General features: G+C 46.8%; 1 protein-coding gene across 9 annotated transcripts in view; it reads left to right on the top strand.

The window, feature by feature from the left end:
- The window catches only part of LOC147029524 (mitogen-activated protein kinase kinase kinase 2-like), a 104,101-nt gene that overhangs the window by 39,171 nt on the left and 45,162 nt on the right, over positions 1-19,768 (top strand). For all 9 annotated transcript variants that reach the window (XM_085872625.1, XM_085872622.1, XM_085872620.1 and 6 more), the window contains 3 exons: positions 7,852-7,982; positions 8,794-8,864; positions 9,314-9,381. In XM_085872625.1, the coding sequence (XP_085728751.1) occupies positions 7,852-7,982; positions 8,794-8,864; positions 9,314-9,381 (270 nt within the window). The remainder of the gene's footprint in view (positions 1-7,851; positions 7,983-8,793; positions 8,865-9,313; positions 9,382-19,768) is intronic.

The following is a 19,768-nucleotide window of genomic DNA, read 5'->3' as shown; positions in this document are numbered from 1 at the left end:
AGAGAGAGAGAGAGAGAGAGAGAGAGAGAGAGAGAGAGAGAGAGAGAGAGAGAGAGAGAGAGAGAGAGAAAGAGAGAAAGAGAGAAAGAGAGAAAGAGAGAAAGAGAGAAAGAGAGAAAGAGAGAAAGAGAGAAAGAGAGAAAGAGGAAGAGGGGAGGGGTCAGAGAGACAGAGGGATGGGGTCAGAAATAGGGAGAGTGCTGGGAGAGAGAGAGGAACAGGGTTGGGAGGGAAAGAGAGGGGTGGGATCGGAGTGAGAGAGGGAGAGGAGTTTGGGGGGGGGGGAGAAAATGGGTAGAGGGATTCCGGCAGATGAGATGCCCAGGTTAACGTCCATCTGAGAGACAGTACACACATTGATGAATCACCCTGCCTGTGAAACATCAGGATGACAATTTATAGCTGGGTCAGGATTCAAACCCAGGCTCGACAGCTTGGAGCAAGCATGCGTACCTCTCGGCTTTCCTGCTGTGATGTGGCAATTTATTACTTTATAGTAACTGAAAACATTTTCTACTCATTGTGATTATATAATGTATTTTGTCTTCCTATATCCGGTATCGAACTGCAGTATTGCCATTGATTGAAGCTTGAGGAACACGTGCCAAGTGGCTTCACCAAGCACTCCACAAAACGGTTGAAGAAACTTTTTAAAACGAAACGTTTTATTTTGATATGTATTCGTCTATGCCGCAGTGACGGGTCGTATAATGGTGGATCGTACAAAAAGTGGAAAGATTGTGTGAAATATAATTTCACATTTTCTGTGAGCCAGCCACCACTTGTTGCACCACAGAACTACAAGTGGCCAACGCACGCGAGTGGCCCCTGAACTTTGTTCAAGTCGATTGATATAGTATTCCGTGACAGTGCGAACATTGTAGAGTGCTTGACAAGTGGCTTAAGCACTCCGCCGAAATGGTTCATAAGAAAAGGCTCTCTTGGCATGTGATTAGCAACTACCGAACCATCAAATTAAACGTACACCTCCCAGAGATGCCCAAAATGGCAAATATGTCTGAATTGGCCAAATGAACACTTTTTAGAAGTCGGAACTACAGCTAAGTTCACTTCTGAAGCTCAAATTTTGTAATTTTGCTTAGTTTAAGATATTCTCGAGGTTATTACATGTGCAGAAATGAAATGAAGTCACGAACGTTGAAGGAGGTTACATGTGAGGAATACCTGCAGAAAACATGTACAAATGAAAATTCACTGGTTGCAAAAGTATCCAGCCCTTTAGGTCAGTACCGACTGCCACGAGTCTTTTTGGGGAGGTCTCTTCTAGCTTAACACAGTGAGATTGTGAAATCTTTGCCCATTCTTCACATGAAAATTGCTGTTGTTCTGCCAAGTTTGATGGGGATTGTCGATGGTGTGCAATCTTTGTTTCGCCATAAATGTTCAAGTCAGGACATTGACTGGGCCATTCAAGAACATCTATTTTCTTCTTCTGCAGCCACTTCAGTGTGGCTTCCGCTTTGTGCTTCAGATCATTGTCCAGCTGAAATGTGAATCTCCTACCCAGTTTCAGATTCATGGCTTACTCAAGCAGGTTTTCATCGAGGATTCTCCTGTACTTTGCATCGTCCATTGGCCCTTCTGTCCTGACAAGCTTGCCAGTCCCTGCTGATGAAAAGCAGCCCCATAACATGATTCTGCCACCACCATGCTTGACAGGAGAGATTATGTTGACTGGGTGATGTGGTGTTCAGCTTGCGCTCGATGTAAAGCTTTGAATTGGACCAAAAAGTTCAACTTTTGTCTCGTTTGACCACAAAACCTTTCTCCACATGCCTGCAGGATCATTAAGATGCTTTTTCGCAGACTCCAGACAAGCTTTTAGAATTTAGATGCACCATTTTCAATCACAGCTTCTTTCTTGCCACCTGTCCATAGACGCCAACTTTGTGAAGGGAACAGGATATTGTTGATTGATGAACACTGACCCCAATCTCAAACATAAAGCCTTGCAGATCTTCCAAAGTTATTGTTGGATTCACAGTGACATCCCAAACCAGTTTCCTGCTTGCCCGACTGCTGAGATTTTAATGGGCGACCTGATCTGGGTAGATGCTGGGTGGTATGATACGTCTTCCACTTCTTAATGATGGATTTCACCGAATTCAAAGGGATAATGAGTGACTGGAATCTTCTTATAATCCTCTCCTGAATGGTGCTTCTCCACCACTTTATGTCTGACTTCTTTGGAAAGTTCCTTGGTCTTCATATTTGCCTTGTTGGTTAACTAAGTGAATTGCACTTTAAAACTCCTTATACAAGTGGAGGAGCTTAATTTTGAAGTTAATCCACTGAATACATTCAGGTGAAACCCATTACACTTATTTGTTAACCCTTCAAACAAATAATTTGCTCCTGAAGTGATTTAGGGTTCATTAAGCAAAGGGTTTGAATACTTGTGCATCTGAGAATCATCTGATTTTTCTCTGTTAATCCAACTTATTCACATTTTATCTGCATCTTTTTTGGCTTTATCACTTTGGAGTCATTTTTGAGGACTCTATCTATCAAGTTTGATTTGAAAGCATCATGAAATAAGCTCAGGTGACATCAAAATGTGAAAACTTTTGGGGTGGGTGAATACATCTCACAAATAAACGTATGATGCAAAATTCTGACGCTCTGGTTTTTTGCACACAGAATGCTGTCTGTGGCTCTGTAGTAAGGATTTTTTTAATACAAGGCTCATGGAGGAGCTAAAGAACAAAGGGCAGTATGTTTACGAAAAAAAATAATCTATCAAAAGGTATGGAGGTGGTGGAGGGCAATGGGCAGTGCCAGGTTTACAATGGTGCCAATGGCTCCTCGATGCCAAGCCCACACTCAGAAGAGGCCCACAGCGATTTATTTATTTATTTTAGTGTACACATCACGATGATACATGTCAATAAAGAATATGTATATAATTTAATGTTACTTGAAAAAAAAAAGTCTGGATTTGAATTGGAAAAAAAAATACCATTTCCTGGCACGTGACATCACCACAGTGCACACTGTTAATGGCGGATGTTCCAGTTCGAGTACCACACACAGATTGGGAGCATTTTAGTAACTTTAGAGGACAACTTGGTAATTAGTAACACAAGTGATGAAAAAACATTTGCGCGGCACTCAGAAACCACAGTGCAGTCATCTTCATCCTGATGAAGCAGCACTTACATGGAAAGCCGGAAGGAAGAAGCACAGACGTAAAGCAGGTATGGATGAAAATGAAGCAAAACTGCCTTGTATCAGCAACTACTTCAGTTGCAGGGCTTCTGCTCCGAATGAATTAAGTAACTGCACCTTTGACTCCCGCGAATGAGTGTATAATTGATACTCTGATGTCCTTCTGCCCAAGGGCAACCATTGACCGTTCCCTAAATGGCAGCCACCTCCATCTGCACCTTAAACTTGTAAATATTGCAAAAAAAAAAAACACAACAGCTGTGTGTTGTGTTAAAGACTACTTCTGTGTCAATCTGCCTTTTGCAATGGTTCCCCAATTAGGGGCCCACAAATTTGTTTGGCGCCAGGCCCACAAAAGGTTTATCCGGCCCTGGCAGTGAGGGATTGTGATTGGCGGCATATTTGAAAAACGGAAGTGAGGACGACGAGCCAACAGACACATCGAGATTATTCCACAATTGGGAGAATAAGTGTGTGAATGAATGCATCTGGGCAAGGTCTGAACTTTGGTACGTGAGCTGATGAGAATTTTGTGAGGAATGCATGCAATTTGGGGTGGCTTGTGGAGGGCAGAGGCAGTGTGACCACTCCTCATTTTCATAAATGCCAAGGTGAGCCAATGAAAAAAGCCAAGAATTCACAAGGTTTTGGAAAAGCGATGATAATAGAAAACCTATACGCCAACAAAACCTCTTGAAAACCAAGACACCAAGGTGAACAACGAATAGCCAAGATCTTGTGAAAAAAGCCAAGGAATGGTCACACTAGGCAGAGGTAGGAGAGGGCAGTATGAATGAGGCCAGAATAATTTTATTTTCAATAAAATAAATATATTTCCAATTTTATTTGTGCCAGTGTTGGATATGGGAGGAAAGTGTAATCATAAACAAGAGGGGAGGTTAGAACATACAGGGTGTTCCAAAAAGACCTGGACAAATTTGGTTGTTAATATATTTAAAGCCACAAAAGATACAATGATACCCTTTGGTTTATATGATACAGAAACTCCTAAAGTTTTGTGCACACCATCATTACATTTTAACCTGAGCTCCATTTGTCACGTGCAAGACATCCTCCACAAAGAAAAATGGACCCACCAAGTGGTCATGGAGAATGCCACACCACACATTGATTGACCTTTTGACTGTTGTGTATGTGTTCAATGACCACGTGGGGGTTTTCAGGGCCCCAGATCCTCACATTGCACTGGTTGACTTCCCCAATACATGAAAGCAAGCTTTGTCTGTGAACATGACCTTTCTTAGGTAATCTTCGTCATCCTCTATGCGACTGAGCATTTCCAAGGCAAACGCCTTGCGTTTTGGTCCGTCATTTGGTACGGGTTCCTGCAGAATCGCACCTTATAGGCATAAAGCTTCAATCTGTTATGCAAAATCCTGTGTACAGTGGTGGTTGGTAGTCCCAGTTCGCTGGATATCCATCGGATTGATTTTCTGGGACTTTGTTGAAATGATTCACTCACTCGTTCAACATCTGCTGCACTTGTGCTTGGTCCACCGGTACTTTTCTGTTTCTGACAACTTCCAGGGTCATTAAACCTCTTGTATGACCACTCTCTGATACTAGTCCGCGATGGAAGATTCCTTCCATACCTTGAATGGAGATTATGCTGAACTTGCGTGTCGGATCTCATCTCAAAGAACCATTCAACGCACTGAGCTTTTTCCTGTGGAGTCGCCATTTTCTTTTAAATTAAACCACCAGACATGAAAATAAAGAAAACTTTAATTTTCTGTATCATATAAAAAACAGGTATCATTGTATTATTTGTGGTACGAAATATATGCACAACCAAAGTTGTCCAGGTCTTTTTGGAGCACCCTGTATGTGGAAACGAGGTTCAAGAAACCTCTCATGGGCTTCTAATTAATGTCTGACTGATTCATGAAATTCACAAAGCCGAGCACAAGGACAGGATACTTTGCCTTTATATCAAATATGCATAAAGGGGTGTCTCTCTTTCCCACGTCATCGAAATATATTCCTAACATGGATTTAAGTAAGCAACAACTTCTACACTATGGATTTACAGTTCAGAATATTTTTCGTTTTGTGAGTTTAAAAATAATGGCCATTTTGGAAAGAAACCCAATCAGGACATTGGACATGGACCATGTATTTTTGCAATTATCAGCACCTGAACTGAGTGATCCTGAAAATTCTCATGCAAGTTGTGTCTCCCGCAGAACTTGCTTGCATGTCTGCACACAGCCCATGTCAAGACTCCTTTAAGTTCCGTGTGCCACATTCGTGTAAGGGGTGGTCAAGAAAATGGCAATCCATGTGTTCTGTGTCTGAAATGCAGCGTTTCTAAGTCAGTTTTTGGAATGACAAGACATAATTAAATACCAAATGAGTTGGTTCACTCCACCAGGATCATTCAAGGGTAGACTATTCACCCTGCGATTGTTTCCCAGTACAATGTTCATCACTGTTATTTATAGGGCACTGTACAAGGTTTCCTCTGACTGGACAGTTAACAGAGAGCTCTTGGACAGGTTGTTCAAAGGTTACACACTCCCTTTTGAGAATCGTTATCTTGTCACCCCCCTCAGAAGTAGCGCAATCTTTCCAGAATGACATGCAAAGAGCAATCAACTATTAAATTCCCACTCAAACAGTTTGGAAGAGGCTTCATGCCAGTGGTATGAGTAACAATCTTCTGTTTATGGTATTACCAATGCTGCACATTCATCCCTCTACCACAGCACCAGTGCATGCAATGACCGACAAAACATCAGGACTGGAGGGTGAACCATTGGCCCCAAGTTGTTTTCACTGCTGCTTCTAAGTTCTACCTCGACCTCAACAATAGATGTTCTAGAGATTGGAGACAAAGTCGAGAGTGATTTCTAATCCTTCCATTTAGCAGAATGATTGGTTTTTTGTTGTTTGAGTTGGTCGAAAAACCAATCTTGTCACTGGTGTCAGATACAGGGATGAGGAGATCATGTCTGTAGTTGTCCGTCTGGCCCAATATCAAGCTCCAAATTTTGTCTTTGTGTGTGACAATACCCATCCACACTGTGCATGTTTCCAGCGCTGCATTTCAGGACTACAACTTCCCTTGCAATGTAAACTTGTCTGTGATTATTGGCTCCACCACTGAAGGTGAAGGAGGTTATGTTTTCACCCTTGTCTGTCTGTCTGTCTGTTTTTTTTGTATGTGCAGGATATCTCAAAAAGTTGTGGACGGATCCGGATTAAATTTGGTGGTCAGGTTGGGTGTGTCGCAAGGACGAAGTGATTAGATTTTGGTGAAGATCTCGATCTGGATCCAGCTACTGTAATTTTTAAAGTGATTCTTCACCATTGTGAGACAGGGCTAACCTGATGTATATTACGATATCTCGAACAAGTTGTGGACAGATTCAGATGAAACGTGATGGACACGTTGGCTGTGTGACAAGGAAGAATTGATTCAATTCTGATGAAGATCCAGATCCGATAATTCTTTTAAGTGATTCTTCACCATTGCGAGACGGGGCTACACTGATGTATATCATGATATCTCAAAAAGTTGTAGATGGATTCGGATGAAACTTGGTGGACATGTTGGGTGTGTGACAAGGACGAATTGATTCGATTTTGGTGAAGATCTGAATCCAGAGAATAACATAGTTTTTTGAGTCATTCTTCACCATTGAGAGATCGGGCCAAAAAGGATATATAACATATTTCAAAAAAAAATGTATTGGGCCCGATATGTTCTCGTGGATCAGACATTGCGTGGTGGAGGTATGTGCTCCAACGAGTGCCATTCTAGTTTATAGACTGGAGCCATTACCAATTGCATGCTCATTTCAGACAGCCATGTTGTTTTAGCGTAACCACTAAACTTTGGCTTCCATTGACGTGGTCTTTGTTGATGGGTTTTACAAAGCTATGAGCTGGTCTTCTTTAACCAGAATTTGAACATGTTTCAATGGACCATAAATACAACACAAGAGTCAAAATTTTTGTTGCTTAATGTTTTTTTTTGTCAGGGGTATACTGTATTCATATGAACTCATGCAAATTTCTCTTTAAGATGAATAATTGTTGATTGTTTTTTTTTTTTTTGAAACTTGTCCATAGCTTGACTCTGCACTTCCTACCTTTCAACAATGTTGAAGTCTATTCCCTTTCCCTCTTGTGATGATGTAATACTGAAAGATTGTCTTTGGGGAAGGAGGAATATATACAGGGAGTAAGGAAAAAAACAAAAACTACTGGCACAGACATGATAACAATTGGGAAATTGTTTGCAGGTTGTCATGGAAACTGTCACTTTGACAATATCTGGGAAAGCTCAGTTATTTGATAGATATTTGGGCTAACTCTCCAGCTTTATTGAAAAAGGAAGACAGTCATTGAATTAAATGTTGCACAATGATTGCATTACTTATTCTCTTAATCACTTTTCCCCATTTTCACTTATTCTCCAAATCACTGATAATTATCTGCACATATATATATATATATATATATATATATATATATATATATATATATATATATATATATATATATATATATATATATATATATATATATATATATACACATATACACACACACATGTATATGTTTTTCTTTCCACTCTCTTTTCTTTTTTTCTGTCACAAAACCTTGTTTCCCCCTTCCATAACCTCATTGAAGGCTCAGCCGAGGGAGGTCGTGGTTCCCCTCCTCCAGGGTACGTCCCAGCGGGACAGCAGCAGGTGGCGAGACACGGTTCTTACACAAGTATAAACAGCGAGGGAGAGTTCATCCCTGAAAACCACGACCCTGTGCGTAAAACTACATGCTTCCCCCCTCACATGCATAAAATGGCATGAACGCCTGCATTCCAACTTTGAGTTCACGAGCTGTGAATGTTTGCTGTTTCTATTGTTCATTTGTTATAAACTGGAATTTGCATTTTATGGTCAAGCAAAACTGCCTTTGATCATAACACCTTTCTGATGATTATGTCTTCCACTTTTGATCCCAAAAGGTGCCGAGTTATCGGCTGTTGAGGCAATGTTGATTAATAATTGACTGCGTTTTCTTACTTATTGACGAGAATTTTTAAAACAAAGGAAAATGGTGTTACCGAAATGACAAAGTGTAAAAGCAAATTTCCCCATAGCCTATTGTCGGACCTCCTTGACCCCGATTCCCTCAGTGCCTCTCACTTCGGTTGTTTGACTCAAACTAACGTACGTTTTCCCATGATCGTTAATCGTTGCCTTGCACTTGTTGCTTGAGGCCATCTTTGTTGCTTGAGGCCATGCTTTCATTGAAAAGCGAACTTGCTAGTTTTGTGGTTTGTTGCAAGATACTTCCACTTGTGGGCAGAGAAACCAAATGTGTGGAACAACTGGAATTGATTTGTAAAAGCGAAACAAAGCTCCCTTTTCAGGTTTGGCATTGCTATCACTTGGCATCCTAATGCTTTGAAATAGGCATTTGATCCTAATGGCATTTTGAACTAATTGCAGTGTCTCTGAAAAGAAAAACAACAAAAGCTAAAACAACACGTGATAATTGCAGCTGAATGCAAGCAAAGATTGTGTTGCTCATATTTTGCATATGTCCTGCATATGTCTTGCACCCTAGATGTTGGACCTCCTCAGCAGCACAGAGAACTCGATTACAGGAAGCTGTCAATCGCTGGACAGCTGCCTCAGGTACTTCGGGTGATTTGTCAAATGAATCAATAAAACTTGGGCCGTCAGATGCTGCTAATTGTGATGTGTATGTATCGTATGAGGGTGGTGCCCATTTTCACTTCTTCAACCTATTTCATGCCATTGTTTGTGAATTACTTGGACATCCGATAAGTGAACTAAACCTGGCCTCATTTACCAATCAAAGACAATGTTACAGCAATGTCTGACAGCCTCAAATCGATGATGCAATACACAAAGTCATCGATGCTTCCTGGTTGCACAAGTGTTGTGTGTAACACCACCTGCCATTCTATTTGTAGCCAGTAATGAACACACTGAATATGACAATTGCAATATCGGATGTGTTACAGCTGCAGCACAAGTTTTGTGCGTTATGTGATGTATATAAGACTGCAGCAAAACAAAGTATACCTTTAACTGTCTGTACGTGCACTCTGTTGTGACAGTGATACTTACCCGAAAGGCCGCATGTCCCGGGCGCAAAGCTTTCCTGACAACAACCATGATTACTCAGGTATTGGATATTTACATTTTTATTTATTTATTTTGAGCTGTTCATGTGCTGCTTGGTATTATAGTTAAAATTGTGCGACATACATTTTGATGACGGAGATGTCAACTTCTTTTTAATTATCTATTGTTAAAAACAACTTTATTTCAATGTCGTCTGAGGATAATTTCCACTTAATTATTTTAAAAGTCGAGATTAATTCTACAAATTGAATTGTCTGCATTATAAAGTCACACAATTGGTAGAGCTGGTAACTATTTTGACTTTATAATTGTATGATTTCATTTGAATGTCCAGCATTTTATCATACTCAGCATTGGTCAAGGATTGCATGCAACAGTTTCATAATTACAAATGCACACATTCTGTGGGCTGATCGTTGTATCACAAATTAATTACACCTTAACTCACAGCCCTCCTCCCCCAAACAAAACAATTTGTCCCCTCTTGTGTTCAGACATGAGTGCAGCATCTCTATGGTATCACTCTAAAATGAAAAAAAAAGTTTTTAGTTTTCATTATGTTTCACCTTCTGTAGTTTGACTTGACATGTATATATGTATTGTTGAAGATTTCCGCCCGTTCGGCATGCGCACGACCTTTTCAACCCAATCCAGGCCGCGCGTCCACTGAACGCGCAATCCAGTCATAGCTTCCGGACCAACGCCGAAACCCAGCTACGGGTGTTTTTATAACACCATAAACTAGCCAACTTTTCTATCCACGCGCTACAGGGTCAATTGCCGAATTATCGATATACCTAACTATTCACGTGGACAGAAATGCCAGGAGTTTATACCTCGATGGGGCCTGCACGAAAATGAGCCGCTTTAGCGGCTCGTTCCGTATGCGAAGCCGAGCGGTTTTACTTCGCCAAGTCTTGCCAGACCAGATGTACGTTTATCGGCTTTAATTAGCCTGTTAATTCCCCGAACGCTTAATGGCAGTCAATGGAGGAAGGGACGCAATGAGCATGTGACATTCAACCATGGGGAACATTTATTTGAACACAGGCATGCAAGCAATAAATGAATGGGGATAGGGGACAGGACACGAGCAAAAGCCTACAGCCGTGTTCTGTTATGAAATGTAAAGCAAATACAACACAGGCACTTAACAGCTTCCTACTTATTAGACGGGCCCACAAACACACGTACACACACACACACACACCCAAGAAATGGTGGCTCATGCCTTTAATACGGACTTCAGCTCGGAGGGAGAGATGAGCTGAAACCCAGAACCTATCTCGAACCTCTCCACCTCGTGTGGTTTTCAAGCTGTTCGGACCCGGGCTCCAGCGAGGGCGAGCTGGATCCAATCGCCGTGAGCCGCGATCCTTCCCGAGCTCCAGCAGATCCCCTCACGCTCCGGACCACGTGCTGGTGAGACGAAACACCGAGCCTTCCCGAGGATGCGTCGCTTTCCAAGTAGAGCCAGCCGAACCAAGATGAGGCCACAAAGCAGAACAAAGGCCGAACCAAGATAACTCAGAACCAGCACGACCCTTTGAACCACCGACTGCATAGCCAACTCGAAGAAGCACCAGCAGAACAACAACCTTGAACCAGCTCGAGCCTTTGAACCAGGCCAACACTCCTCGACCACCAGACCGAAGAAGAACCACGACAACCAACCAGCCACAACCCCCTCGACTACTCTCAACAATATCACCCCCCCCACAACCAGACCCACTCGAGCCAAGCAGAGTGTCACTTTTTTTAACCCAATTGGCCCCCTCCCCCGCTCCCGGCGTGACTCATGCCCTCGTGCACTCATCCCCCGCACGACCGCGGGTGCGAGGGAGTCGTTTACGTCATTACATCACGGGACTGGAGGGTTCTTCTTCCTCTTTGCAGAGGAGGGGGAGGGTCGTTCTTCTTTGTGTTCTGATCGAACCCTAACTATAAAAATGAATCACAGCGCATTTAATCGATTTTTACCCATTAAACAATGGAAGGCAAGCTATCGATGGAACATGCACTTACCGAGATAACTGAGCTAAAGGACCTGAATGATGAGTTCGATAATGGTTTCCAGATTCGCAACAGTGTGTGTGTGTATATATATATATATATATATATATATATATATATATATATATATATATATATATATATATATATATATATATATATATATATATATATATATATATATATATATATATATATATATATATATATATATATTGTTACGGCTGTGGAAATTCGCAATACACCATAAAGCGTCCTTAGATCAGTTATGACGCTAAGTTTATGTGCAGATCGGTCCCCACCATTGTTTAAAGGGAATTCTTCATGTTTCAGCGGGCTGTGACTCTGAGAGAGGGTTTTTCTTTATCTATCATTATTTTGAGCCACCATTGCAACAAACCTCCACGCAAACAACAACCGCCACCAAGTACGCCGCAATGCCAAGCATGCAACAAACCTCCACACAAACAACCGCCACCACCAACTACGCCACAACGCCAACCACGCTCACACCACCCCCACAACAATCACCACCATCTTCGCCACTACGCCCGCTTACGAACGCCATCCTTCACGGACCACGGTAAGACGGTTTCCGCGTCGGAAACCATCCGAGAAGGATTGGCAGGACAAAAGCTCCTGCGAGCCTGTGGGGTTTTTTCCCGCCTATTTTCCGACACTTGGTGTGAAGGGAAGGGGGCAGGGCAGCTCGCTGCCGATTGGTGGATGCACGGCATGAGGCGGTCGGAGTGAGGGAACACCCCTTTTCGGGAACCTTCTTGAAGGAAGGCGGAGCCGAAAACGGGGTTGGGCGAAGGGCGGAGCCCCATGCTATAAAGGGCGGACCGCACGCGGAGCTCTTTCTTCTTGGCTTCTCTTCTGGTTCTTCTGGCTTCTGGTTCTTCTTGGTTGAACGCTTCGTCTTGGTCGATGAGCTCTCGTTGCTTGAGCTCTCTGTCTCCCTCTCTCGGTCCTGCGCTCGTGGTCCGGCGAGCGGCCTGTTGGTGGAGACGTGGACGGGAGGCGCCGCAGTGCGGCCTGTGGTGGACCTGCGCGTCCGGACGAGGAGTGTGCCGGAGAGGGTTCACCGGCCACGAAAGGGAGGTCCTTCCTTTTCCTTTTATTTTTGTATGCATGGTGTGGCGCCGTCTGCCAAGTCGAACCGCTTAAGTGTCTGTGCTTGTAAATAAATCCTTGCTTTATTCGGTGGTATTGCTTTTTATGGAATTTCTTTGGCTGTACATACGTGCATGAATTCTTTTCCTTGACTGTACATATTGCATGACTGCCCTTGCGTGTGTGTAAATAATAAATGTGCTTGTTGAACTGTTCCCCGTTCGTTGCGTCCTTTCTCTGTTTGAAAGTGCCATCTTACTTCGTGGAATAATTGGTCGTGGGGTTTAAACACCCGAGTAAAGAAGAATCACTGAACCGTCGAGGTCGGCGATAACACCGCTCGGTTATCCCTGCAGCACGGAACGAACCGCTTAAGCGGTTCGTGTCCTGAGCCGACCTGCGGCGTGGTGCAACCCCTCGGTGGGTTACCCGCGCGGGTATTTAGGTATATCGACATTTGGCGATTCACCTTATTTCGCGCGGGTAGAATGCGGATTGGGTTGTGGTGAGGTTAACCCCCCACCCGTGACTGGCTCCTGGCGGTAGTTCCAAGGGGGGTCACGACTGAATTGTCCGTCTGGTGGGCGACTCGGTTGCGATTGGAGTTCCGCGGCCGATCGCACGCCAGACGGGCCAGAATTCGTAACATTGGTGTCCAGGAGTGAGATTCGAATCCACCCTGTCTCCAACTAAATTCACGGGAATCGGTTTAGGGGTGAGTGGAGCGACCCCCGATTCCCACCAAACTCGAGCGATTTTTAAAAATTATTTATTCCACGGGATAAGATGGCATTTCAAGGCGAACGGGAGCCAGGGGTATTAGGAATGGATGTAGAATTAGTAGAATCCATGGTCCATGACGAAATCCCCGAGCAGGAAATGCTTAATGTGCAGGAGCAACCCCCCCCCCCATACAAACGAACCCAGAGCCCGGAATGGGCGCGGCAGCGGCAGAGGCCGCGGGGTATGACACCTCCCTCCGCTTCGTCGCCAAAACCCCCCGATCCTTGCCGAATCGGCTCAGCCGAGTGTACTCAACATGATTTTACAAGCAATGAACGAGATGAAAACAAATGCGTGTAGAATGGAAAATAAAATAGATTGAGTGAACAAACAAATGGAAACAAGCACAAACGAAATGAAAACGAACGCGTGTAGAATGAGTAACAAAATGAATGCGAATATGAAAGAAGAAATGAAAGCAATGCGGGGTGAGATGCAGCAAATTGGCCGAGGCCTGCGGACGGGCATGATGGCATTGGTGTGCAGCGAAACGCGGACCGCGGGCAAAAAAATGGCGATGCCACGTGCTGGGGCGAACGAGCTGAGGTGGAGTGCAGCTGCTGTCAGGTCCGCAATGGAGGCGGGTGAGGGCGAATTAATTCGGGGGACGTGTTGGGCGAGAAGCGTCAAGGTGACGGAGAAAGTGACGGTGACACAGAGGGAAAAATTAAATGGGGAGACCGAAATGTGTCAGACGAGACAGAGACGCGGGAGATGGAAACGGTAGGGGAGAGACTGCACGATAAAGACGGGGTTAAAGATGAGCACACACACACACGGAGGTAGTGGAGGACAATGGGGGCGAGCTCGCGGAACGTGTTGGGATCCGGTGGAAGCAGCTGGATAGCCTCCTCCAGGAACGAGGGGAGGGAGTATGCCCCCTTGAAGCGATTCACGACCAGGTGGGTCCGGTCGAGCTTCGCGGAGTTGAGGGGTTGAGTGCTGTGGACGAGTGCACGGAGAGCTTGGGGGGTATGGAGGCCCCGGGAACTCTTGTGGTGGCACGATTCCCCAGCGTGGCTGTCCCGGCGTGTGTGGTGTCGAGGTGTGTGTTCACGAGTGTGGCAAAATGCGTGCTGCAACGCACGCATAGCGGGGGTGAAAGGCGTTGTGTGAGAGCGACTGCGTGTGTGGATGAGAACCCGGGTATAAAAGAGACCCCGTGGGTGGATGAAACCCCGTGGGTGGATGAGACCCCGAGTGGGAGTGAAACCCCGTGTGTGAGTGGTGTGGTTGGGATTGTGCCGATGTGCTTGCCTTCCAGCATGCCGTGTGTGGAAGAAACCACGTGGGTGAGTAGTATGGCATGCGTGAGCGAACAGCCGTGTGTGAGTGAGCAGCCGTGTGTGAGTGAGCGGCCGAGTGTGAGAGGAACAGCGTGTGTGAGGTCGCTGTATTTGAGGGCGATGACGGTCGGCATGCCGGAGCACGCAGCCGCGTCTCCCGGTGTGAATGTCATGGAGTGGTGTATGAGCGTTGTAACACGCAGGTGTGCATGGATTGAATGGAGACAACGACGGCGACAGAGGGACAAAGGCCGGGTAGCAGCCGTAGATGTTTTGGGGACCGTGCCGGGTTTACCCAGCGGCGAGCGCGGGGTCCGTGCTGTGGTATGCACGAGGCCGCCACGTGCGCGGCTGCGGGAGTGAAACCCGGTCCGTAAACGCCAGCGGTGGATATTGCCGATCCCGCGGACAGACAGAAGGTAGGCTGGATACGGATTTGGACCGGATGGGTTCTCCACGCGAGCGTGTGTGAAGCTCCGACGGGCAGAGCACATGTGTTCGTGTGGGGAACCCCTTGAAACGCGAGGCTTGCTTTTAAATGTGCAGGGTGACGTCATGGCTGCACGTGTGGTTGGAATCCGGCAGGAGGGATTGAATCCCTGCCAATGGTACTGTCCGAGAAGGGACGAGGTACTTGAACAGCTGCCATGACGACACGGGGAAAGAGCGCAGGTTGCGAGTTGCCGCGCTGGTGTGTGCATGAAAAAAAGAAAAGTTGAGCAAAGCAAGCCTCGCTTTCGGGTGAACAGGATTCCCGAGGCAGGGGTGAAAGACCCCCTGTCTCGGGCAAAGGATGGAACTAGTTGGGGGAAGGGTTAACTGAGCTTGACCGGCTCCATGGGGCAGGGATAAGTCCTCATGGAGCCCGTGGAATGGATTAGGTTGAGAGATTTCGGTCAGATTTAGGATGGGAAATGACATTTTGGAGGACAGAGACAGACAGTGAGTGTGGAGAGGGGACGTAGTTTAGCTACGTAGAGTTAAAAGGATGTGCTACTGTACATCCTTGTGTAAGTGTAAGGGATGACTAGGGAGCACGAGGTAGTTAGGGGATGTATTGAGAGAATGGAAGAGTTCAGCGGTGTGAGTTGGGAATTGAAATGGAAAATGTACATGTTGAGTGAGTGAGGCCAGCGGGTCTGTGTGAATGGAGCGAATGGGGAATGCATGGTGCGATGAGTGATTGGGGGGGAGGAGTGATTCCCGCCCAAGGGACCCGGGGTCAGAGTCGAGGGAGTTCGGTGGTTAGTCAAATTGACAAAAATGGAAGTCGTTTTGCTGTTGGTGGGGAAGTAGGCTCGAAACCCGCTTGGAGGGGTGCAGGAGCCCTGTTGACGGATTGGGAGCGTGGCTGCGAAAGGTGAGTATTGCTGAGTGGGTACCCCGGGCACCGGGCGAGTCGGCCGCGGAAGGCCAAGGGCCCATGGGGGGCTGGGATGGTGTAGTGGGCACGGGTGACCCGCTGTTGCGGGGCCCGGGGCACCATAGGCCGCATGGCGTGGGCTGTGCCTGGGCACGGGCGACCCTCGGAAAGGGGCCCGGGGCGCCAGCCTGCCACGTGAGCGTGGAGGGGGAGTCGCCAGGGAGGGCACTCCCCAGTTTAGGGAGCTGGTAGGCTCGGAGGCAGTGTAGTGCCCGGGGGTGCCATCTTCGGAGAATCGGCAGAGGGTAGTTCCTGCCAAGGGAGCCATGCGTCCCAGCCATGAGACCGTGCAAGGGCACGAGGGAAAACTGGAGGGTATGGCCCGAAATTTGAGAGGACACCAGCACAGGCGACGAGAATCTGGGTTGGTAGAACCAATAGTTTAAGCGAGAGGCGCTTGTTGAAATTCCCGGGGTAGTTTAAGTGATAATGGTTAGGGTAGATTAGGAAGTGTACCCCTCCGCACTATCCGTCCCTTCGCTCTCGTTGTGGGCCGCTGGACCCACTTTGGGTAAAAGATCGCTGAAATCTGAGGAGGCCATTCTAAGGGTTGAATTGGGCCTCGACACAGGACGCGAGCTCTCCCTTATTCCCCTCCAGGAAGGGAACGTAGGGGTTGGGAGTAGGATTGGAGACATGATAGGTTAGCCGGACAAAGACGATAAAGGGGGTTCGGGGACGGTTTATAGAAGGGAAGTAAAAATAAAAATAAAAACAAAAAAATAAGTTGGGGCTAAATTGGGTTTTGACAAATTAAAGGGTGGGTATGAACAGAGAAGGCAAAGGCAATAGGTTGGGAGGGAGACAGTAGGGTAGGTCGGAGCCTGCCTTCCGAGTGGCCAGCCCCACCGCACTCCCTCCACCAACCTCCATTTCAAGACAAAAGGCTGGCCAACTTCATCTGCTGGCTGTGTTTGCTACGAGGCCTGTGCCGGCCACGTCATCTTCTGGCTGTTGCTGCAAGGCCTGTGCCGGTTGATCGTCTGCCGGCTGTTTTTGCTTCAAGGCCTGTGCCGGTCACTTCATCTGCCAGCTGTTTGCTACAGCGGCCTTGCCTGCCTGCCTTTGCCTTGGCCCCATACCTGCTGCCCTCGTCCATTTTCCCCTGTTCTGTTTGCATTCCCCCCCCCGCCCCCCACTCCTGTTCATTACCATGTGCGCCAGGATCATCGCGCAAATTGCAGGGACTGCCCTGATGGCAGCTGCAACACGGGACTGCACCGGCGGCCCATGCACCGTTTTCGTTGGTTCACTGCACTGATTTAAGAAGGGGGAGGCCTTGGACTGCGTTTAAGCAGCCTGGCCCCCTGCTTGTGACTGTTGTTTCTTCCCACAGAGTCCATTGATCCTGGGCCATGGTTTAGTGTAAATTGTAGGTTAAGTTGTTAAGTTGTAATTGTACATGAGTGCATCCCCCGGCATGTGTGTCATAGCGCCGGCAATGTTATTTAAGTCGTCTACATGAGTGGGTTTGTTTAGTTAGTTACTCAGCCTGTAGGTTATTTATTTTGGGGACATGAATACACTGAATGTCGCACTCAGGGATCCGAAGGTAAATCGTACTTGGGGAGAACTTACACATGAAAATGTTGGCACACGAAAATTCGACGACTTGGGACGAGTCTGTAAAAAAGGGAGGGGGTAGTGTTACGGCTGTGGAAATTCGCATGACACCATAAAGGACCCTCAGGTGAGATATCTTCATAGGTACATGTGTAGTTAGCCCAAACCCGTTGTATAGAGGGAATGTATGTGATCCATCCGGGCTGCGACGCTTTGAGTTAGTCGTTTTTCTTCTTCTATCTTTTATTTCAAACACACAGCATCTGAACAACCACGCCATCCCCATCACAGCGCCAACCACACTGCAACCACGCCACCTCCACCATCTACGCTACTACATCTTCGTCACTACGTCCGCTTCCGGACGGCAAACAAAGGCCCCAAGGAGGGAACTACGAGGATGCAGGTTTCCCCGCCTGTTTCTTCCGTTTGGCTTCCCCGCACTTTGGAGTGGAGGAGGGGCGATGCAGCTCAAAGGTCAGAGGTCATGTGAAGGAGGGGTTTCATTTTGGGGGAATAATTCTCTGGCCCAGAGCCAAAAACTGACTCCCTCGGCCCCCGCACGGGGCGGGGTGGAGGGAAAGCGTGAGGGAACGCCCTTTTCGGGAACCCTCTTGAAGGAAGGTGGAGCTGAGAACGGGGCAGGGCGAAGGGCAGAGCTCGGCGCTATAAAAGACGGACACGGGTGGGCGCGCTTGTGCTTCCTCTTCCGCCTCTTCCTCTTCGCCTTGGCTGGTGGTCTGGTTGGTCTTCGGTTGGTTTTTGTGGAGAATTGGTCTTCGGGAAGAGGTCCTGCGCCCGCGCCTTGGCGAGCGGCCCTGTCACGAAGGCAAGGACAGGAGACGCGGGAGCGCCCATAGTGAGGTCGACCTGCGCGTCCGGACGGGGAGTGCCGGAGAGGGTTCGCTGGCCGCGAGAGAGGTCGGGGCCAGGCGCGACCACGCTGACGGTCGCGGGAGAAGGACTCACCAGCCATAAAAGGAAAGTCGCGACTTCTTTCTTTCTTTTCTTTGGGGTTTTTGTATAAATGACTGTGGGAGGCGCCTGTTCGACAAGTAGAACTGTTTAAGTGTTGCCGTGTGTACGCGTATTCGGTTGTAGCTCCGCATCGTTTCTTTTGTTACATTTGCTTTTTGTGCATAATTGTATGGCTGTAAATATGTGCCTTCCGTGCTTGTCTGTGTGTGTGTGTGAATAAAATGCTTGCTTGTTGAACTGTTCCTGCTCTGCTTCGTCTCTTTTCCTTTTTTATTGACCCTCCATCTTGCATCACGTAAGGGGTTCGTAGTGGGTGCAACATCCCGGTAATTAATCTGAACCCTCCAGGTCGACGATAACACCGCTCGGTTATCCCGATAGCACGGAACGGGCCGCCCAAGCGGGTGGCCGATTGGCACGATTGTGGTGAGGTTGAAAGGCCCACCCGTGACTAGCTCCCGGCGTTGGTCCGAGAGGGTCACGACAGAATTGTCCGTCCGGTGGGCGATGTGCTGCGATTCGAGTTACGTGGCCGTTCGCACGCCGGCGGGCGCAAATTCGCAACTATATATATATATATATATATATATATATATATATATATATATATATATATATATATATATATATATATATATATATATATATATGTGTATATGTATATTGTTACGTTTGAGGGGGGGGGTATGCATTCAAAGGGTAATTAGGATGTTTAATTAGGTATGCCATGCTGTTCGAGTTTACCAGGATCTCGATGTAATAAGTAGCAATTCAGTGGTGATAAGTTGTCTAGTAAATGTTCATTTCTTCAAGGGGGAAATGATAATTGTCACGTAATTAGATAGGGACACGGGATAGGGTAAGTGTGTCTGCGTAAACCCCTTTTTGGTATTCTCTGGAGACTGGCCGTGACGTCACAGGACAGTGCAGCGGATGGCTCCGCCCCGTGATCACGATTGGCAGAAGGCGACGGCGGTGGGCCAATAAACGGCTCGATTGGAAGTGACGAGGACCAAGGATAAAAAGGTTCTGTTCGGGGTCGAAAAGGAAGAGGAAGAAGATTACAACCAAAAGATCGTGTTTTTTTGGTGGGGAGGCTGTTGCGCGGGGAGCATCCTTGTTGTTGTGCTGATTCGATCGTGTTCTTGATCGTGTCTTGGAGCCTTGCTGAGCCTCGTGCCTCACCTTGGTTGGCTCTGGGGTTCTGCTGACTCAGAGTACGGGGTCGAACGGCGGGCGGACCTGCCTCCCTCTCCTGCTCGCAA

Source organism: Eptatretus burgeri, chromosome 3 (genome assembly GCF_056783735.1).
Source record: "Eptatretus burgeri isolate ZD-2024b chromosome 3, Ebu_testis_v1, whole genome shotgun sequence".
Lineage (NCBI taxonomy): Eukaryota > Metazoa > Chordata > Myxini > Myxiniformes > Myxinidae > Eptatretus > Eptatretus burgeri.
The sequence above is the reverse complement of the archived record's forward strand: the minus strand, read 5'-3'. Positions and strand labels throughout refer to the sequence as shown.